This window comes from Phascolarctos cinereus, unplaced genomic scaffold (assembly GCF_003287225.1).
Source record: "Phascolarctos cinereus isolate Bilbo 61053 unplaced genomic scaffold, phaCin_HiC Scaffold_4;HRSCAF=312, whole genome shotgun sequence".
Taxonomy (NCBI): Eukaryota; Metazoa; Chordata; class Mammalia; order Diprotodontia; family Phascolarctidae; genus Phascolarctos; species Phascolarctos cinereus.
In genome coordinates, this window is record NW_027555847.1 from 591,836,369 (window position 1) to 591,859,825 (window position 23,457).

The following is a 23,457-nucleotide window of genomic DNA, read 5'->3' on the forward strand; positions in this document are numbered from 1 at the left end:
TCATGAGAGTAATATATTTCAGATCCTTAGTTTCCTTATCTATAAAATAGGAATAATACCTAGCATTTACCTCAGATGCTCATCCTGAAGCTTGAAGGAGATGATGTATGTAAGATGCTTTGCAAATTTCAAAGTGCTTTATATAACTATTGGGGACTTAAAAATACGAACTATAGAATCAGGTTTTTGAGGAAGGACTAAAAGGACTTTGTTGCAATTCTAGCTATTGGATACTCCACACACGCAAAAAGGTCTAGGGATAAAGCTTTTTGTTATATTTTTATGGGGAAAAAATTTGAACTCTTATTGGTTATTTAGTATTCAAACATTGAAAAGTAATGATTTTCAATAAAGAGGAGAAAACATAGGAAAATCTCTCAAGATCTCTTCTTCTAGTTCTTTTATTATATTCCCTATCTTTGAGTACATTTACAAAATTTGTAAATCTGAGAATGTTATTAGTTCATATATTCTTTTTTATCTCTTCTTGTATAGATCTATTGAAGGAGATGTAGAATATATGTGGTAAAGATTACTAATAAAATAGGCTTGATCCCATACATATGTGTAAGTCCTTGGTTTCACCACCAACTTTAATTCTTTTTGGATTTTGAAATGTTAGAAGATTGCCTGAGTTCTTTAACACTTATGGGGATGGAAACCTTGTACCTTGACTGAATGGACTTAGGATACTTTAGCTATTGAAATAAAACCAGTGAGAAGAACTAGAGTTAAAATAGTCTCCATATTTTTGTCTTTAATTTGTGATTTTGAATTACTTATCAAAGTTACCATTTTCCTTTCTAAAAATGCTTTATTCGGGGCAGCTAAGTGAAGAGTGAAGAGCTCCGGCCTTGGAGTCAGGAGGACCTGAGTTCAAATCCGGCCTCAGACACTTGACACTAGCTGTGTGACGCTGGCAAGTCATTTAACCCCGATTGCCTCACCCCCACAAAATGCTTTATTGTATAATTAACTTTAGCTTAAAAATGTTTTCCTTTTTTTTTTTTTTAGCAACTGACCTGGTACTGCGGAAAGTTATAAACTTTTCTGACTGCACAGTTTGTCTTGATAAGAGGAATGCTAGTGGTAAAATTGAGTTTTACCAGGATCCTTTGCTGTACAAATGTTCCTTCAGAACTCGACTTCATTTTACTTATGATAACCTGAATTCCAAGATGCCGTCAGTCATTAAAGTAGGTGCCACAAATAGTGCCTTTTTTTTAAAACTTTAGTAGTCACGAGTTTCTTTTCCTTTTTTTTTTTAGCTTATAACCGTACATTTTTTACATTCTGGTTTTTAAGAAATGCATTTCAGTAGTTACCTTTCTACATTTTATTTCTCTTGAAAAGCATAGTTACTTTGGTTACTTTTGACTTGGCCTATGTCCATATAAATATATAAATTTGGATAGTTATATTTGGACAGGTGATACAGTATGTCTTAATATAGGCTTTTTGAGTAATTGTTCTTTCACTCCAAAATTCCAGTGGTCCAGGTTGGTATTTACCAGATAACAAATTTGTACGGGTGTTTCTAATGATATCTGAGGAGTTTCTGCTTCAAGGTCTTTTTAAAAAAAGTGCCATGAATTGCTTTTCATCTTTTGTAGCACCAATTAAAGATAGTAGCCTAATTACCGATTGAGAGAATCAATGCAAAGACATTTATTAAGTGTTTACTATATGGCAGACATCATGATAAATGCTGAAGATAAAAATGGAAAGCCAGAACAAATCCTTGCACACACTTTGATTGATGGAGATAACATAAAAGGAGGGCCAGCCACAGACAGATGGCAGGGTCTAAAAGGCCTGAGGGCAGCGCCGGGGATGATGACATTTTGTTATTTTTCCTAACATTTTGATTGTTTTAAAATTTGATAAAAATACATTAAAATAGACAGGAGAAATTTCACATTTCAAGTCAAATCAACAAGCATTTATTAAGTGCCTGTTATGTGCCAGACCTGAGCTAAGCTCTAGGGATGCAAAGAAGACAAAAAGCAGTCCCTACTCTCAAGGAGCTCACAGTCTAATAGAAGAGATAATATGTAAAGAATTATGTACAAAAAAGACATATACAAGATGTCAGAACTATTCCTCTCCTTTACATAAGAGATGAGTCTTGTATATGTTCTCCGTCACGTGCTGGTGATTCCTGTACATGGCATTGCATCTCTCATATCTTTGCTTTTGCATAGGTTGTCATCAAATTCTGATAGACATTCTGTCCCCAATTGATAGACTTCCTAGCTTCCTTCAGAACTTAGCTTAAATGTCACCTCCTACAGGAAGACTATCTTGGTCCTCTCAGTTTCTAGTCCCCTTTCCCAGAAACTACTTTGTATTTAATTTTATATGTACTTGTGTCATTTATTTTCCCTGTCTTAAGCCCTGTCTCAGGGTGCCCCTCCCCCTGCCCCCCGCCCCACCCCATTCCCCTGCACCATGTGTCCTTATTTGAAGATAGGAAAGAATTCATTTTTATGTTTGAATTCATAGTGCCTGACAAAAGCAATAGGTGTTTAATAAATGGTTAGTGAATCGTATTGCATCTCCTAAGGCAGTTCATTCTACTTTTGGAGAATTCCAATTTTAAAGAAGTTTTTACTTATATCAAATCTAAATTTTCTTCTTTGTAGCTTCCACCCATTGTTTCTGGCTTTGCCCTATGAGACCAAGCAGGACATGACTTACAGCTGCTTCAAAGTCTATCACTTTCCCCTTTCTTCCTTTCCCCCTTTCTTCTTTTCTCTAGGCCATATACCCCTATTTCCTTCACTTGACCCTCGTAGGGCATGGTCTTGAGGTCATTCACCATCCCGGTCACCATTCTATGCATACTCTCCAGCTTAATAGTCTGCTGCTTTGAATGTGTTAATCAGAACCAAATATGATGTTAGATATTGTTTGGGCATAGTAGAGTACTGTGGTACTCCTTAGCTCTGGACACTGTTTTTCTTAAGGCAGCCTAAAAGACCATTAGCTCTTTGTCTGTCTCAGATCTGTTTTACCTTTATAATGCACTAATGTTAAAATGACTATTGACATGTATATTACACTTAAAGCTTTGTAAACACTTTTCCTACATCATTTTATTTGATCTTCATAATTATCTGCATTTTATAGATGAGGAAACTGAGACAGATAAGTTAAGTGACTTGCTCAGGATCACATAGCTAGTAAGTGTTTGAGTTGGGTTTTGAACCCAGCTCTCTTTGATTCTTAGTCTAGTACTCTATTCATTATGATGTCACTAAAACCCTTATTTTTCAGGCAATGACCTTTGACAACATTTAAAACTATTAATTTACATAGTGTCTGTATGACCTTTAAAATGTGCTGTGAATCTAAAAGCCTAAAATCCTCTTGGTAACTTAAAATTGATATTTTTTAATTTGGCAAAAAAATTTGGTTAGAGGTTTGAGATCTTATATGTCAAGTTTTAACATGGAGTGAACTTTTACTGCTAATTACTCACAAGAAAAGTTATTTAATGGAAATGCTTACGTAGACTGACCCATAGTATTGAAGGACATGGATGTTATAATAATAATAATAATGAATTTTATTTTATGTTTTATTGTATAAGAAAGTTTTTAATGAATCCTGTATAACCACAAATCATATGGCAGAGTGTATGGAGTAGCATTAACATAACTAAGTTTACATTTATATTTGAGACCCTCCTGTTTTTCTGGATTGGTGGTCAGTCATTTAAAATTTTAATTTAATTTTTTTTGCTTTGTATAGTGATCATTTCTTTTAAGTCCTTACTTAATTTTTTCCTAATATTAGTTTTGAAAATAATTTATGTGGGTAAATTTAATCTTAATGTACTAACTAATGTACTAACATTATCCTTAAAACCATTCCTTGTCTATCCTAGCCTCTTTTTTATACACACACACACTCACTCTCTCTCTCTCTCTCTGTCTCTCTCTCTCTCTGTCTCTTTCTCAGTTTAAAGATAGGCTGGTAGGTAGAATTGGAGTAGTTGCAAATCAAACAGGTCTTTTAAAAATGAATCTAGGTACTGGAACAGTTCTGTATTAGCAAAAAACTTACTTTGATTCAGATATTTAGTGCAGATTTAATTAGTAATTTGAGAATGTGGATGAAACAGGGAAATTGTTAGCTATTGTTCCAGTGGACATGTAAATCAGGTCATTTGTGTTCTTGTGACATTTTTTATTTCCATATTTATACTTAGTAACCATTAGGGTCAGAGCATGCACTTTTATTCTTTTTGTATCAGCCAGCTTTGTACATCAGTGTCACTTGTCTCCTTTTCATTTAGATGAACTCAGGCTCATCTGAAATCAAGTCAAGTTAATAGACTTTCACTTGAAAGATCTTTAAAGACACAGAATGGCCATGTTGGTTTAGATTTCATTTGTTGTACCTCTTGTAGTCCCAGAGCTAGGGTTATCAGAAGGCATGATTGTCTTTAAGATTCTAAAGCTTTGAGATCATTTGCTATAGCTGTGCTATATGTTTTTCTAAGCCTTTTGTGCATTTTTATCTTCAGCATATGACATCTTATGGGTAATGAATTCTCCAGATTTTGGATGCTCTATGTGAGATAGTACTTCTTTTCATCTGTCCTAAACTTAACTTTGTCCAAGTTCAAGAAATGGCTTCTAGTTCCAGAGTACTGTTATTGGGTAAATTATCCATATTCACTCTGTTCAGGCTTTTTGTGATTTTACATACTTTATAGCCTCTCTTACCCTTGGTTGTTCCAAAATAAGGAGCCCTAGTTTTTCTAATCTGAGTGAGTTTATTCACCCTTTGCCATTTTTATTTGGCAACCACATCTCCTTAGATTCTGTTATAAGAACTGAATTACAGTGGCCAGATGCTTATACAGGTTGATTTCTTATTGTAATAGGATAATGTTTTCTCTGCTGTTTTCAGTAATACTTTCTTGATGTTATGTGACATATTGATGACATTTTTGTTCCCTGAGTACATCATCAGCTTCTTTAGGTAGTAGTAATAATAATAATAAAAAACAACTAATGTATGTAGCACTTACTCTCTGCCAGGCACTGTGCGAAGTACTTTACAAATATGATCTCATTTGATCTTACAACAACCCTGGGAGATAGGTACTAATGTTATGTCCATTTTACTGATGAAGAAACTGAGGCAAAGAGAGGTACAATGACTTGCTTAGGATCACACAGCTGGTAAGTGTTTGAGGCTTGATATGAACTTAGATCTTCCTGACTCTAGGCCCAGGACTCTATCTACTGCATCACCAGCTGCTTCTAAATGACATCGGCTCTTGGATTTGACTACTCAAGTCCTGATGCTTCCCTGCTAGGTGTGTGAATTTTAGCTAAGCACTTAACCTCTCTGTGCCTCAGTTATTCTATATATGAAATGCATATAACAAACCTGTTCTACCCAATTTTTAAAGTTGTTTTAAAGACCAGATACCATAAGGTACATGAAATTACTTTTATAAAATGAAACAGTATGAGATGATTAGGTATTGTAGGTTAGTAGGTAGAATATAGGATTGGGTGTTAGAAGACCTGGGTTTGAATCTTGCTTTATGCACAGTCAGCAGCTGCATAAGTCTTTTAACCTCTGAACCTTATTTTCCTTATCTCTAATGAATAATAGCACCTGTCTCACAGGGTTATTGTAAGGATCAAATAAATGCATCAAAAGCACATTGCAACTTATATTTAAATATTATATGTTTATAATGCTCTGTAAATATCAGTTATTGATATTAGTCTCTCTGGCTCTTCATTTCTTTATCTTGAAATAAAGTATTGTTGTGAGGATCAAATGATATAATGTTCATAAAACACTTTGCAAACTCTTAAGCCCTATAGAAACCTCAATTGTTGTTACTAGATATTGTAACTAATACCATATCATCATCATCATCCCTGTATTTAAGGAACTTAAAGTCTATTATGGGAGACAAGACGTCTGTGTATACAAATATGAGATAGATGCTACAAGTTTGAACATGGTTGTTACTCTAAAAATGGTGCTAGGAAAGTTTCCTGGTATTGAAGAAGAAGTGGTTTCTAAGCTTATCAAGAAAGGGATCAAGGAAATTTTCACAGTAAAGTTGTTATTTGAAATAAGCTTTTTAATGATATCTAGAAATTAATTGTCAGATTTGCAGGGAAGAATATTCCAGGTAATAGGAATATTAAAGATGTGGAGGTTGGGAAATTGCTGTCAATAATTTGAGGATCATGGAATGATAGATTTGGAGTTGCAAAGAATCACAGAGATCACTTCTTGGGCTTAACTTTAAAGAAGACCAAGAGGTTTAGTGACTTCAAGGTCACACAGTAAGTATCTGAGCTAGGATGTGAACCCAGGTCCTCTGACTCCAAATCCAGTATTCTTTGCCCTACATCATTTGGCCTTTTCTTCTTGGCTTCAGTAATATATGTTGTTGTGTTGTTGTTGTTGTTGTTGTGTTTTTTCCCCTTCATGCATTGAATTCTGTTGTGGGGTTTGTTGTGTGCACGTTTGGTTTAAAAAACCTAATGTATGACCAATGGTTCTTTTTTTTACATTGTACTCATGTGAGATGTTTTTGACTTTGAATCTGCTTATAGAATTTGTTGTAATTTGTATTTGTTGGCTTATCTTTTTTTGCAATTGACTGCTACAGTTTTGGTCTGTTTGCAGTAGTCACTTCCGTTTAGCACACAGACATTTTGTATCTACATCTTTGAAATTGGAAGGAAATTCTTATTGGAAATAGAATGTAGCTCATTGCCCCTGAAATGTCTTGTTCCCCAAAGCGCCTAGATGTTTCTTTATTAAGTGTATGGACTTAGGCTGGGGGAGGTATAAGTTTAGATATGAGGTAAAATCCCTCCCCTCATGGAGTTTGCCTTTTGGTTGGGCTGAATTACTATAATGCAAAGTATTGCATGATAAGCACACTATAAAGATGGTAAGGTAAGACTTCCAGGTATGATCTGGAGGAAGATCCAACAGAGACAGGAGAGATGACACAGGAGGAGATTCAGGAGAGAGTAGTGCCCTGAAAACCTGGAAAAGAGAGTATCATGGAGAAGAGGGAGATCAGTAGTGTCAAAGACTACAGAGAGGTCAAGGAGCATGAGGATTGAGAAAAGGCTGTTCGATTTGGCAATTAAGAGATTGTTAGTAATTTTGGAGAGAGAAGTTTCAGTGAAATGATAAGATCTGAAGATAGAAGATTCTTACAAAAAAGAGAATGTAAGGAGAAAAGGTAGAGGCACCTATTATAAACAGCCTTTTCAAGAAGTTTAGCTACAAGGAGCAGAAAAGATATAGGAAGACAGCAGAATGGAAGGATCAAGCGAGGGTTTTTGAAGATGGGGGAGACATGGGAATGATTATAGGCAATAAGGAATGAGCCAGTAGACAGGGAGAGATTGAAAATAAGTGATAGACAGGGAATGACAGAGGAAGGGCAGTCTGTTAGAAGACATGGGATGGAATAGGATTGCTTGTGCAGGTAGAGGGGTTAGCCTTGGTAAGGAGTAAGGCCATTTCGCCATGTGAAACAGGAGTGAAGGAGGAGATAGTAGCAGAAGACATCTGAGTGATGGGAGGTGAGGAAGAGGGGAAAAGAGGGAGTTCATTGTAAATGGCTATACTTTTTTCTGTAAAATATGAGGCAGGGTAGCATGAGGAAGAGCCATGGAGGGTTTGAGGAGGGATGAAAAGATTTGGAAGGTTTGGAAGAGTTGCTGTGGAGAGTATAATAGTGAGTTGATAGGGGAGGTATACTTGGATTGCCTAACAGCAGTGAGAGCTCTGTTGAACTTGTATAACATAAATATTGTAGACTCAGAATGGTTGTGTGATTTTCTCCACCTTTGTTTAGCAGCATGTGTATAGGAGTAAAAGTGGCAGTGGCTGGTGGGAGTGCTGTAAGCCTGAGAGCTGGTAGGGTGCAACTGGCAATATCAGAGGGCCAGGGACTCAAGAGAAGACAACAGTGTAGAGTTGAACTGGTTCACCAAGGGGTCACGATAGAGAGAAGAACACAGAGAGAGTGCCTTGTGCAGGGCAAATGGCCCAGGAGAAAATTGAGGGGTGTCAAAGGATTAGAGGTTATGGGGTAGATGAATGGTAGGGTTTTTTTTTTTTAAGGGAACGCAGAGGGAGAGGTGAAAAGCCAATAGATTGTGATTGATTGAGGGGATTTTGGAATTTTTGAACATAGAAGTGGTACGTTTGTGGGTGATGGCAAGAACAAAGAAAGGTATGACCATCCTTGTGGTTGAGATGGGTTGAAGTAGTAGGTCCTTGGAATTGAGGTGGTTGAAGAATTGAGTAGTTAGGGTATTTGAAAGAGTTAGTAGGTATGTTGAAATTCACTAGTAGGAGGGCAGAAATTGGAGTTGAAAAATTATTAGCCAGGTGTAGAACTCATTGAGAAAGGAGAGTGACCTGGGGGTCTGTAGACAACAGCCTCCAGGATTTTGATTGGGTAGTAGATATGAATAGCATGAACCTCAGAGGAAGAAAGGTTAATGAGTGAAGGAGGAAGGGGTTAGAACCTAGAAGTGATAGGGAGAAGGAATGTTATTGTTGTTGTTATACCCAGCAAGAGTTTTTCAATCCCTAGCTGGATGACCACAAAGGATGCATAACTTAAATCAATTCTACTTTTGGATAAGTTCACTTGTTAGGAAAATTTTCCCTATGTGGAGCCTATTTGTCTCTGTAACTTCTAACCATCTTTTCTAGCTCTGCTCTTGGGTCAAATTAAATCTAGTTCGTGTTTCACATAAAGTTTTCTGTACTCGTAAACCACCCTTATTATCTGCCTAAGAGAAGGGAAAGGAGGAGAGGATTTTAGGTGCAGTGGAAGGTGAAATAAAGAAATGCTCTTCAAATGCCCAGCAGTCTTCTCAGTAAATTGAGGCTAGAATATCTTCTGGGTGGTTCAGAGGTAGAGAGTGAATGATTGAAGTCTCAATCAGAAATGTGTTAGCAGAGGAATCTCTAACTTGAAGGAGCTTAGGAGCATGGCAAAAAAATCACAGGATTTTTAAGCATGTTTACAAGAAGTTGAAATTCAAGATATTTAATTCTCTTCCCTTTTGAAGTTGTTTCCTTCCTCATTTATTCATTTTAAAATTTTATGATTTTTGTTTTAAAATTAAGTCTCCATTATTCTCTCTTCCCCTTGTTTTATAGATACTTCAGTGGGTAGTAGAAAAATATGTGTGTGTGTGTGTGTGTGTGTGTGTGTGTGTATACACACACATATATAAATATAAAATATGTATTTATTATATATCTTTTTTTTGAGAATCAGAGCTTTACAGTTTAGCTAGTTTCATTTCCAACATTTACATTGATTTCTTTTTTCCTTAAGGATTTATTTTTTGTTAACTTTATATCCGTCTTATTGGCAATGCATCTTCTTTCTTTCCTGCCATTGATCGATATTAGATAATAATGTTTAGCTTGTGTTTAAAATTATTAATTATTCAAGTTACTTCTGAAAACTTTCGGGAAGGTATACTTCATTTGGTTTTCCATTTTTGAGACTAATGTATTTTATTATTCAGTGTTTCCACAGCTGTGATTTTAGTATTTTCTTTGCTTACGTATGTCTTTAGGATATGTATATATTCTTTATGGAACAAAACTATCAATGGCAGTCATATAAAAATTTTGCTAAGATGACATCATGAGATATTTTCTGTCCCAAATTTTACAAGGAATGTTTCTATTTATTGCTGAATACTGACATAATTACTTATAACATAGTAGATCAAGTATTTCGGTTACAGGATATATGTAATTTCTTAAGTTTTCATTTGCGTGTACGTAGTTTTCCATCTAAAACTCATTGCTTCTGAAAAAAAAATTAGTTTGATTTCAGTGAGATTAAGGTCTATGCTCTGTATGGTTTTTTTTGTAATTCAAGAATTATGATGTGAAATTTATGCATATTTTTGTTAATGGAAAAAAAAATTCCCTCTAAACATGTTTTCCATTATTTTCTTGTTCTTTTTACTCAGATTCATACCCTAGTCGAGAGTTTGAAGCTTTCCATCACAGATCAACAACTCCCAATGTTTATTCGTATAATGCAGCTAGGTGTTGCTCTTTACTATGGAGAAATAGGAAGTTTTAAAGATGGAGAAACAGAGGATCTCAGCTGTCACACTAAAGATCTATTAGGAAGCATTCCGGGTAAGTTTAATCATTACAGAAAAAAAATAAAGACAAGACAATTCATGTTTTTCAAATTTCTTTCACCAGTGGGAAATTTGCAGAAACATAATTAAAGCTAATTTTTGTTATTCTGTGATATTTTGGAACGATTTTCATTGATTGGTCATTGGTAATGTTATAGATTTTTTCTTTGAAAGTTGCTTTAGTATTATTAATAAAAATTGAATTCTACTTGTGACCAAAATGTGCATTTTAAAGAAGTTAGGACAACAGAGTTGGAAAATTTCTGTATTCCAATTAGAAAGTAATAAACTGGGAATAATTTAGATTTCGGTAGTCTAGACTTTGATGTAGCATATGGTGACCAGAAGTCCTGTATTTTAAGACTTTTCAAATTATTAAACATTTTGTCCCTGTGTCCTCAGGCATTTTTTGGGAACAGAAAGTAATATCTACTTAAGCGTAAGAATAGAAATAGGAAATGTCTACCTCCTTCCTCAAGGGTGATTTATGAATTGATATATCAGTGTAGCTATATCTATCTATATCTGGTCTGGGCAATATTTATGTGCCATCAACTGAGGATGTATACAGTATATACTTTGCCTATAATCTATATATAAGAGCTGTGATCTTGCTGAACCAAGATAATATTGTCAAGAACATTGTATTTTCATGTGATTTGCTAAGAGTCTTCTGTTTTTATAGTTCTTCAGTATTTCGGAAAGCATTCTTGAGCAGAAACATTTTCAAGTCAATAACAAGCATTTCTTAAATTCTTAATATGTGTTAGGCACTGTGCTAAGTTCTAGGGATATAAAGAAAGGCAAAAAGGAGTCCATAAAGCACTATGTACAAACAAGATGTATACAGGTTTAATTTGAGATAATCTCATAAGGAAGGCACTAAGATTAAGGAGTACTGGGAAAGACTTCTTGCAGAAAGTGGGACTTGAGCTGAAGTTTGAAGAAAGCCAGGAAAGCAAGGAGAAGAAGATAAGAAGGGAGAGAGTTCCATGCATAGGAAGACATTCAGTGAAATGTCTGGAGACAAGAGATGTGATGTTATGTTCCAAGACCAGGAAGGAGGCCAATGTCACTGTGTTGCAGAGTATGTGGAGGAGAAGTGAGATATAGCCTTATACCTAGCCAAATAAAGCATTTTATCTTGGAGGCAAACTAGAGTTTATTTAAGTATAGGATTTTTACTTACAGATGTGGGTATTCAAACAAAACTTACAGTTGTAACTTTGGAAGAATTGTTGGAATTCAGTTTTTTGCCTCTTTTAAAATTTATAAGTAAAAGTTAACTTTTCAGAAGATAAAAAATTATTTGGCTGATTTATGACTACGAAAATGATGTCCCAAATCAGAATAGTTATTAAATACTCACTTTTATTTTGCTCTTAAACTGTTACACATAAAATGCTTTCCATGGCCATTTTCAGGGTTGTTTGTTTCTATCTCTGTCTGTAAAACACCCTCATATTCTTCCCTGGCTGTGATTCCCCTGGTCTAGTGCTTGCCTCATCTGTGACTGACAGCTGTGTAGTTTAGCTTCCTTTGGTTGTTCTTCATGTACTTCAGAACTAATCAGTCAGTCAGTCAACTAGCATTTATTAAGTACTTACTAAATGCCTGATGCTGTCCTAGGTGCTGGGGATTATGATACTTAAAGTGCCTGTCACATAGCAGGCATTTAATAAATGCTTATTGATCAACTGACTGAAACAATTCTTGTTCTTAAAGTGTTTACATTCTGTCAGGAGAAAAGTGTATATTCATAAGTATATCTGGAGCAGATATATGTAGAATAAGATGAAATAAATATAGAATTTGAACAGGGTATTCCAAAAGTCTTAATGCAGTTTTAGGTTTTAGTAGCTATGACTAAATGACTAGAGTATGGCATTGGAGTATGAAAGCTTAAAACTGCACTAAGACTTTTAGAAAATCTTGTATAAGGTAGATAGTGAGGGTGAGTGCTAGGCATTTGAGAGATTCATCATGCAGTAGTTGGTGCCACTTCTTAAAGGAAGTGAAAGATTCTGTGAAGTGAGTGTGAGGGAGGAGTACATTCCTCTTTTGGAATAAAGCCAATAAAAAGGCACAAAGGTGGAAGATTGAGTACTTTGTGTGAGGTATAGCAAGAAGGCTGATCAGTTTGATTTTACTGTAGAGTGCAAGAAGGAGAGTAATGTATGATGAGGCTGGAAAGATTGACTGGGGCTTTCTTGTGAAAGGCTTTAAAAACAAAGAGGAGATTTTATTTGATCCTAGATGCAATAGAGAGCAATTAGAGTTTATTAAGTAGGGGTCTGACATGCTCAGATATGTGTTTAAGGAAAATCACTTTGGCATCTATGTGGAAGATTGATTGGAGTGGAGAGGGACTAGGTACAGAGAGACCAATTAGAAGGCCATTGCAGAAATCTACAAGATAGGTAATGGAGACCTAAACTAGGCTGGTGGCTCTGTGCATTGAGAGAAGAAGTTAGATCTGAGAGATGTTGTGGAGGTGAAACTGTCAAAATATGCATATTAAACAAGAAGGAGGGGATAAGGATAACACCGAGGTAATGAACTTGGGAGGTTTAAAAAATGGTGATGCCTTTGACAGAAATAGAGAATTTTCAGCCTGTTGACCAAAGTTCAAGTTTGATTTGTAAGTCAAATTCTTGTACAGTGAAGGATAACCTGAGCAGATTCAGGTTTCAAAGACATAACCATTTGTTTATCCCTCTAATGTGCAGGAAACATTAGTGTTAAGAGTAGAATTGAAAGGAATGATTTTTGTAGTTATACATCTTTATTGTTGCTCAGTGTTTGGTATTGCATTTAATTCCAAATAATGATAATGATAGCTAGCGTTTCTATTTCAAATATTACCTCATTTAATCTTCACAACAACCCTGGGAGGTATCTGCTATTACAGTTAAGGAAACTGAGACAAATAGAGGTTGTATGTTGCCCTGGTCACACAGCTAATAAGATTCTGAGGCCAGATTTAATTTCTTGACTTCAGGTTTAGAGCTCTATCCATTGCAACTGGTTGCCTGAGTAGTATAACATAACTCTCAATTCTTTATATATATATACATACACACACACACACATATATATATATAATTTATTAATTTTTAGTTTTCAACATTTACTTCCACAAGATTTTGAATTCCAGATTTTCACCCCATCTTGCCCTCCCCCCACCCCAAGATGGCATGCATTCTGAATGTCCCTTCCCGTAGTCTGCCCTCTCTTCTATCTCTTCCCCATCTTTCTCTTATCCCCTTCCCCTTCTATTTCCTGTCTCTACAGTGAAATAAATAGTACTCCCTGGAAGTGTCACATTTGAGAGTTGAGAGTTGACCCGCCAAGACAAACACAGGAATTATATGAACACAATTACAAAGTATTCTTTACACAAATAAAGACAGTCACATTTTCTGGAGTCCATATCCAGCTTTATCCACTACGCCACCTAGCTGCCTCAAATGTGAACTATTAGTATGTCAGCTGTTTCTATTTCCTGTCTCTGCAGTGAAATAAATAGTACTCCCTGGAAGTGTCTAAACATTATTCAGAACTACCACATGAAATATATTCTTAGATTATCTATGTTCACCTGTCCAAATGGATTAAAACTTTAAATATAATTTATCGATTATGCTTAATATGTATTTTCCCCACATGAATTTCTGTGTTTAATTTTCTGAAAACCAGAAGTTAAACTTCTACCCAGGAGCTGAAGATGAGAAAAATTGTGCTGTTTTAGAGCTTGTAATATTTAACTCTGCAATACCAGTAAAACAGAAACCAAATGAAATTTTGGATGTATCAACACCACTTAATTCAAATTGGTTTCTGATTTGTTAGTTGTGGTAGGAGTTAAGTAATATATTGTAACAAAGTCTAGGGAAGGAGAATGTGATTCTGACCTTGTCTTGAGATGTTTTCCTCACTTTATGCTTAGTTTTAGCTTTAAGTTCAGAACATATATAATGCATTGGCATGTATGACTTTTGACAGATATGTTAAACATTAGTTGTTTGCTAACGTCCTGGTATTCATGACAAACAGTAAGAGAGTAATAAGATCTACAAAGGAGGGCTAACCTTGCCCATCAGTGGAGGTGCCTAATCTCTTTATTTTACATGTTCTATAAATGTTGCCAATGAGACAAATGAAATCTTAGTTTTTTAAACTGTGTTCTAGATATAGGGACATCTAAATATCTTCCTACCTATTCCTAACCACCCTACAGCAGCAAGGATTCTATTCCATTGTACTGTACTATACTATACTATACTATTCTATACTATTCTATTCTATACTATACTATACTATACTATACTATACTATATACTATACTGTACTATACTATACTATACTATACTATACTATACTATACTATACTATTCTAAACTATTCTAACATCATGCTGAGATTCCTGCTGGAGGCAACTTGACCTTTCCTGAGCATCATATATCAAAGGCACTTCTAAGACAGTATTGAAATAGGGACTCTAAATGTCTAAATAGTTTCTGGGCTTTTACAAAGATAATATTCTTCTCCACAGCTCACATTTGAGGCAGCTAGGTGGTGTAGTGGATAAAGTTGGATATGGACTCCAGAAAATGTGAATCTGTCTTTATTTGTGTAAAGAATACTTTGTAATTGTGTTCATATAATTCCTTTGTTTGTCTTGGAGGGTCAACTCTCAGTTCTCAAATGTGACACTATCCATAGGCATTTTAAATGGAATTTCTCTTTATATCTCTTCCTGCTTAGTTTTGTTGGTAATATACAGAAATGCTGATGATTTGCATGGGTTTATTTTATATCCTCACTTCTTAGTTGACTCTTTGGTTCTCTAAGTAAGCTGTCATATCATCTGTAAAGAGTGATAGTTTTGTTTCCTCTTTCCCTACACATGTTTCTTCCATTTCTTTTTCTCATCCTGTTGCTATAGCTAGTGTTTCTTGTACTGCATTGAATAATAATGGCAATAATGAACATCCTTGTTTTACCCTTGATCTTGTTGGACATTTTTCCAGTTTATCCCTGTTACAGATAATTCTGTCTCTTGGTTTCAGATAGATACTACTTATTGTTTTAAGGAAAGCTTTGTTTATTTCTAAGCTTTCTAGTTTTTTTTTTAACAGAAATAGGTGTTATATTTTGTTAAAAAGCTTTTTCTTCATCTATTGAAATACTCTTATGATTTTGTTGCTTTTGTAATTAATATGGTCATTTATGTGTATAGTTTTCTAATATTGAGCCAGCCCTGCATTTCTAGTACAAATCCAGCCTGTTCATAATTTTTTTGGTATACTTCTGAATTCTCTTTGCTAATGTTTTATTTAAAATTTTTATATCAATATTCATTAGGGAAATTAGTCTATGGTTTTCTTTCTCTGTTTTCACTCTTCCTGATTTAGTTATCAACACTATTTTTGAGTCATAGATAGAATTCAGTTGCATTCTTTCATTATTTATTTTTTCGAACAGTTTATATTGTATTGGAAATAAGTGATTTTTAAATGTTTGGTAGAATTCAATTGTAAATCCATCTGGTCCTGTATTTTTGTTTTTCCTTTTGAGAGTTCATTTATCCCTTCTTCAATTTCTTTCTCCAGGATAGAGATATATAAGTACTTTATCTCCTGTTCTTTTTATCTGGGCAATTTATATTTTTGTTAGTGCTCATCTGTTTAATTTAGTTTGTCAGTTTTATTGGCGCAGAGTTGGAAGAAATAGTTTCTTATTATAATTGCTTTTATTCTTTCTTGATTGTGAAGTCATCTTTTTCATTTTTGATACTGGCAATTTGGCATTCTTTTTAAAAATCAAATTTGATAATGGAATTTTTTTCTTTTAGTTTTGTTAGCTTCTTTTTTGATTTTCAGGATTTCTATATTGATGTTTAACTGAGAATTTTTAACTTGTTGGCTTTCTAGTTTTTTAAATTACATGCCCAATTCATTCATCTCTTCTCTCTTTTATTGATTAAAGTGTTTAGAGATACAAATTTTTCCTCAATTACTGCTTTCTGATGAAATACCCCAAATTTTGTTATATTGTCTCAAAATTGTCATTACATTTAATGAAATCATTTTGTTTCCAATTGATTTTTGATCTTTGTTCTAAGGATTGTTTATTGAATGCAATTTTCATTTCTTTGTCAGTAGAAGATGTAGCCAATATTTCTGCTTTTCTGTATTTTTTTTTTGTGACTCCATGTTCTAATATTGTCAGTTTTTGTGAAGATGTCACACACAGCTAAGAAGCAGATGTGGTCCTTTCTTTTCCCATTCAGTATTCTCCAGAAGTCTATCATATCCAACTTTTCTTTTTTATTTTTTCGTTAGATTTTTCTAGGTCTGAGAGTAGTAAATTGAATGCCTTCCACTATTATAGTTTTACTGTTTCTCACTATAACTCATTTCACTTTTCCTTAAGAGTTTAGATGCTGTGCCATTTGGTGCATATTTGTTTAATATTAATATTAATTCATTGTCTATGATACTTTTTAGCAAAACATAGTTTCCCTCTTTGTATTTAAAGTTAGGTTTATTTTTGCTTTTGACCTGTCTGAGATCATAATTGCCATCCCTATCTTTTTTACTTCAGCTGAAGCATAACAGATTTTGCTCCAGCCCCTTATTTTAACTCTGTGTTTATCTTTCTCTTTCAAGTGTGTTTCTTGTAAACCACATACTGCTGGATTCTGATTTCTAATTCATTCTGCTATCTTTTTGGTTTTATAGGTGATTGCATCTCGTCCACATTCACAGTTATGACTTCATATAATGTGTTTCTCCCTCTCCTCCCCCCATCCTTTTCTCTTATACTTTTCCTTCTTTTTGTTTCCTGCCCCCTCTTCAGGAATTTATTTTCCTTATTAATCGCTCCCTTAATCTATGCTTTCTCTAGCCCCTTCACCTTTCTTTTAACTCCTTACTCTTCTATTTCCCTGTTGGGTATGATGTAGTTTTGTACCCAACTCTGTGTGTGTATGTATATGTGTCTGTGTATATGGATGTGTATTCTTCCTTCCTTTGACCAGTTCAGATGAGATTGAGGTTCAAGTGTGGCCTATTCCCTTCCATCCCTATTGGCACTAAATCTTTCGAGCCTGCAGGTGAGTGGCCCTTTGCCTGCCTGGAATATGGGCACAATTTCTCACAAGGAAATCACCAGGCAGCCCACTGTTGTGACCATTCATTTGCCTTGTCTGTGGCAAGTGCTATAGGCACAAGTCCTACCTGGCAGCCCCCCACCACATCCATACAGGTGAGAGGCCCTAAGCCTCTCCGGACTGTGGCAAGACCTTCAGCCAGAAGTCCAACCTTGTGTTCGACCAGCGCATTCATACAGGTGAGCAGCCTTCTGATTGCCCTGATTGTGAGAAGTGTTTCAGTCAGAAATCCAACCTCATCACACACCTCAAGAGCCATAGTTGAGAGGGGACTTTCATCTTTGCCATGTGTGGTGAGAGCTTCAGTCATGAGCAAAAGCTCCTGACCCATCAGAAGAAGTATGTGGTCTGAGCTGGTGGGAGTGGGAGAGCAGAGAAGGGGAAACAAACTTTGGGGGTAGGCAAAGATAAGGGACACAGGTGTCATGATGGAGAAGGGATGGAGGATGTTGGTCATGGTGATGCTGTAATGGATGAGAGGCTTCTAATGGAAGCTGGTTGGGACCCTGAAGAGAAGACTGGGTTCTTTTGCTCCAGTAGGCCTGTTAGAGGTTCCCAGGTATCCCAAACTGTTCCTACCTCACTAGAAGTTCTGCTTCTCTTCGTGCCCTAAGAGGAAGAAATATTTGACTCTTTTGAGTATAGAATAAGAAAGTATACTTTGAGTAGTTTCTAGAAAATACTTCAGAATTACATCGAATATATGTGCCCAGAGCTCCATCCTATTAAATTAATAGCAAGGGACAGGAGAGTTTATCAGAAGGATATTTAAATAACTTAAGGCCATTACTTGCTAGGTGATCTCACCAACTTGGGTTTAGTTATCTTTTTTTGTGGGTGATTCCCAGATCTGTACATCTAGCCCTAGTTTGAGTTGCTTATTACCAACTATCTTGTGGACATCTCAGATTAGATGTTTGTAGATCTTAAATTCAACATATCCAAAACAGAAATCCTTCCCCCCAAACTCTCCCTTCTTTTCAACTTCCCTGAAACTGTTGAGAACACCACTATCCTCCCAGTCTCACAGGCTTGCATCCTTGGTTTGATTCTTATCTGCTCACTTTTACTTATTCAAGGTAATCAGTCCATTGCCAATTTTTTTTCTGTTTCTACTTTTGTATCTCCTCCCTTGATTATCTTCCCTCTCTCACACAGCTTCCATGGTTTCAATTATTATGTCTGTGACCATAAACTTGCAGCTTGGATGAGATGAGACCGAGGTTCATTAAAGAAGGTCTGACTATATTATCCTCTACTTAGTACCTCCTTGTTACATCCTGGTTCAAATATGAAGTCTTCTTTTTGGCATTTAAAATTTATAATTTGGATCCTGCCTAGGAGGCAGCAGGGTGGATAGGAGGCACAGTAGATAAAGCACTGGCATTGGAGTCAGGAAGCCTTGAATTTAAATTGAGCCACAGACACTTAGTAGCTGTGTGACTCTAGGCAAGTCATTTAGCCTTTTTCTGCCACAGTTTCTTCAACTGTAAAATGAGGCTAATACTAGCACCTACTTCACGGGGTTGTTATAAGGATCAAAATAGATATTTGTAAAGCACTTAGTAGAGTGCATCGAACATAGTAGAGACCCTATGATCCCAATACATGGCTTACTTTCTGTTCCTTGAACATGACCTTCCTGGTCTTTTCTATTTGTATTCCTAATGCCTAGTCCAGTGCTTAGTAAATGCATAGTAAGCACATAGTAAGTACTTAATAAATGCTTCTTTTTATATTCATTCATTCATCTCTTATCCACGTGTCTTTCCACTGTCTATTCCCCATGCTGGAATCCCTTTTCTTAGCACTTCTAGCCCTTGATTTTTCTTACCTCTTTCAAAACTCAGCTCACATGCCTTCAGTAGAAGGTCTTTCCTGGTCTTTCCAGGTACTACCTTCCCCTTCTGAGAGTGCCTTCTCTATCTACTTATATCTGATTTGTACCTACTTATCTCCATTAGAATGTAAACTGTTTGTGGGTAGGAATTGTTTTTTGCCTTTTTCTTTATATCTAGAATGTAGTAGTGCTTGACACAGTACAAGCACTTAAAATCCTTATTTATTCCATAAGCTTTGAATTCTTTACAAACTATAAAATTAATTCTAAAAGCAATTGAATTCTTATAGAAAAAAACTGTTAAAATGCATGAAATAATTACCTAATTTATAATATTTGGCATTTCTCAGCTCGTAACCATCTGTAATGTGGCATTAATTTTGTAAGATAATTTTATAAATAACAAGGACAAAATACCGAGTTCCACATAGAAAAAAGAATAAATCACACGGGTACAAACCAGCACAAAATACCATTCCTACTGATTTGAGAATGTAGAATAGTAAGAGTTCACTCTCCACAGTCAGCCTAATGTTTAGGTGCTTGGTAACAAAAGCTGACTTAACCTTGGCAATACTTCAGGGACGATATTTAGGTAAGAATTAGCTGTTCTTTATAGTTTTTCAAATATATTTAAACCTATAACAAAGTTATCTTCAAAATCAGCCAGAAAAATTTTGTGCCAACATTTTCTAAATGCATGTATTTATCAACGATAGTTCAAAGGAAATGCCTCCCTACCAATTGTATAACCACATTACAATGAGTAATTTTATTCTAAAAATCAAATATAATAACCTGGAAATTCTTTAAAAGTACAAAATCTCCAAAACTGATTAATCTTCAGCCTTCTATCTGAGAGTACACTTTTTGAAAACAAAGGATGAACGAAAACAGTAACAACAACCCTACCTCAACATGTTATGTTTTGCAGTATTGCTGTCATAGATGCCTATAGTTGAGGTGCACACATAGCACATTCACACACACACACACACACACACACACAACACACACACACACACAGACACACAAATGTTCCTTGTGTCTATGTTTCATTAAATAGCATAATTTCTTTGTAGAGAAAAAAGCTTGAGACTGGAAACCCCGAGTTCTAATTTAGGTTCTTCCATTTAATTAGCCCTGTCTTAAAGTCATTTAACTTCTCTGACCTTCATTTTTATATTACAGATGAAGAGGCAATAGGAGTTTATTCAAAGAAGCATGTGAAGGGTGAACCAAAAGTCTTAGTTCAGCTTGAAGCTTTAATGGTGTCTTCCCATTCTCTAATCTCCTTCTAATTAAAACAATTTTTGTTTTGTTTAGAAAATTTTTTAAAGAAATGATAGAATGGTAGATTTAGAGCTGAAAGAGACGTTGAAGACCATCAAGTCCAACTCTCTCATTTTACCAGTGAGGACTGAGGCATAAAGATGTTAAATGACTCCGTCAGGGTCTCACAACTATTAAGTATCTGAGGCAGTATTTGAATTCAGGTTTTGCTGACCCCAAGAGTGGCACTGTATTTACCACATCAAACAAACTGAAGGTTGCATTTTATACTTTGAGTCCATTACTTCTCTGTCTGGAGGTAAATAACTTGCGTCATTGTTGATTCTCTTGAGTTGTGGTTGGTCATTGCCTTAATTAGAGTTCTGAAATTCTGAGTTTCAATAAATTTCTTGTATTTGGTTATTGGACCTTTATCAGAGAGGCTTGATGTAAGAAGTTTTTCCTACTTAATTGTTAACCTTAGAGTTTTTATCTTTAGTAATTTCATTTGTGCAAAACCTTTTAGTTTTATATAATTGAAAGTGTCCATTTTTCTAGAAATAGAATTGTCCATTTCTATAGCAATCCCATCTACAGGAATCCCTTCTCAAGTTCTCCTAATTCTTGTGCCTTCCCTCTCTTAATTATTTCCTATTTCTTCTGATTATTGCTTGCTTGTATGTATTTGCTTGTTGTCTCATTAGATTGTGAGCTCCTTGAAGACAGGGACTGTCTTGTGCCCCTTTTTGTATATCTAATGTGTAGCACAGTGTCTGGCACATAGTAGGCAATTAATAAATGTTTATTGACTCACATTTTATCTTCGCTGATATGTTCTATCCCTTGTTTTGTCATGTACCCTTTACCTTATCCATAATTATGAAAGGTATTTCCTTCCTTGCCCTTCTACTATATTTATTGTGTGACTTTTTACATCCCGGTTATTGATACATTTGGAGCTTATCTTGATTGATATTGACTCAAGCCTAATTTCTACCAAACGGCTTTCTAATTTTTCTGACATTTTTTGTTGAGTGAATCCTTACTTCAGTAATTGGGGTCTGTGGTTTATCAAACACTAGACTAATGTGTTCTTTTGCTTTTCTATATTGTAAATCTAGCATCTTCCTCTGATCAACTATTTTTAACCACTACCAGTACTTCTTTTGTGATACATATAGAAATCTGGTATTGCTGTGTCCCCCTTTTCATTATTTCCCTTGGGGATTCTTGATATTGTGTTCTTCCAGATGAATTTTATTATTTTTTCCTACTTCTGTAAAGTAAATACTTAAATAGTTATGTTTGATATCTAAATAAGTAAATTATCACCAAGTAAGTAAATTTAGGTAGTCCTGGCATTTCTGTTACGTTGGCATGGCCCAATCATAAGCAATTAATATCTCTTTAGTTATTTAGGTCTGTGTTTTATTTCTTTAAAGACAAACATAGGAGCTGGTGGAATATATGCTACAAAAGGGGAAATCAGTATGACATTGAATGACTGTTGGCCTCTTTTTACCTAGAAGGGTGCCTTCCATGTACTTATTGCAGAGAACATTGCTTTGTAAAATCCAGGTACTTTTCAAGATGTATTTTAATCAAAGATATATGGTTATTATATGATGGCATATGATAATGGTTTTTGAATGTCACCCTCTTGCATTATATCGCAGTTAATGTTCACTTTTGATAAGACCCTCCAGTGCCTCATCATGGTATGGACATAGGACTTTGGTTTCTGGCTGTGTAATCAATGCTTAAGTTCTGGCATGTCCTATGAAGCTGCAAAGACTTCAAGTAAATATAATATGAAGAACCAGGTACTAATGAACCAACCTGAATGAGTTGAGTTATTTATTGCTAGTTGGTTGACTACCATGTGTTTTTTTTTTGTTGTTTGGTTTTGTTTTGCCTCAGCAAACTGCAAAGGTTACTCAGGTGTGGAGGTGATAACAGTATATGAATGGCTTTTCTTTTGCAACATGGCCAATATGGAAATGTTTTATGTGACTGTACATGGATAATCTATACAAAATTGTTTTGTCTTCTCAAGGAGGAGAGGGGGGACAAGGGAGGGAAAGAATATTGATCTCAAAATTTTTCTAATCTATCCTGCCCTACAGGAAAGTAGAAGGGGAAGGGGATAAGAGAACGGGGGGAGAGACAGAAGAATGAAATTAATATTACCATTTGAAATCAGATCTTGAAGTAATGAAGTTAAGAATGTTTAAAATTTTTTTACTTTTTTTTTTGTTTTTTCCCATTACATGTAAACAAAAATTTTTAACATTCATTTTTTTTCTTTTTAAAATTTATTTATTTGTAGTTTTCAGCATTTACTTCCATGAGATTTTGAGTTCCAAATTTTCACCCCATCTTGCCCCTCTCCCCACCCCAAGATGGCATGCATACTGAATATCTCTTCCCTAGTCTGCCCTCTCTTCTGTCTCTCCCCCCCTTCTGTTATCCCCTTCCCCTTCTACTTTCCTGTAGGGCAGGATAGATTAGAAAAATTTTGAGATCAATATTCTTTCCCTCCTTTGTCCCCCCTCTCCTCCTTGAGAAGACAAAACAATTTTGTATAGATTATACATGTACAGTCACATAAAACATTTCCATATTGGCCATGTTGCAAAAGAAAAGCCAGACCAAAAAACCTGAGAATAATAAAGAAAGTGAAAAGAGTATGCTTCTATCTGTATTCAGGCTCTATCAGTTCTTTCTCTGGGCTCAAATAACATTTTTCATCATGAATCATTTGGAATAGTCTTGGATCATTGTATTGGTGAAAAAAGCTAAGTTAATCATCATATAGTATTGCTGTTAACTGTGTACAGTGGTCTCCTGGTTCTTCTCATTTTGCTTTGCCTCAGTTCATGTACGTCTTCGTAAGTTTTTCTGAAAGCATCCTGCTTATCATTTCTGATAGCACAATAGTATTCCATCACAACCATATATCA

General features: G+C 35.3%; 1 protein-coding gene across 3 annotated transcripts in view; it reads left to right on the plus strand.

Annotated features, from left to right (window-relative positions):
* The window catches only part of VPS13B (vacuolar protein sorting 13 homolog B), a 1,028,583-nt gene that overhangs the window by 84,734 nt on the left and 920,392 nt on the right, over positions 1-23,457 (plus strand). For all 3 annotated transcript variants that reach the window (XM_020969177.2, XM_020969175.2, XM_020969189.2), the window contains exons 6-7: positions 1,015-1,196; positions 10,026-10,200. In XM_020969177.2, coding sequence (XP_020824836.2) covers positions 1,015-1,196; positions 10,026-10,200 — 357 coding nt within the window. The remainder of the gene's footprint in view (positions 1-1,014; positions 1,197-10,025; positions 10,201-23,457) is intronic.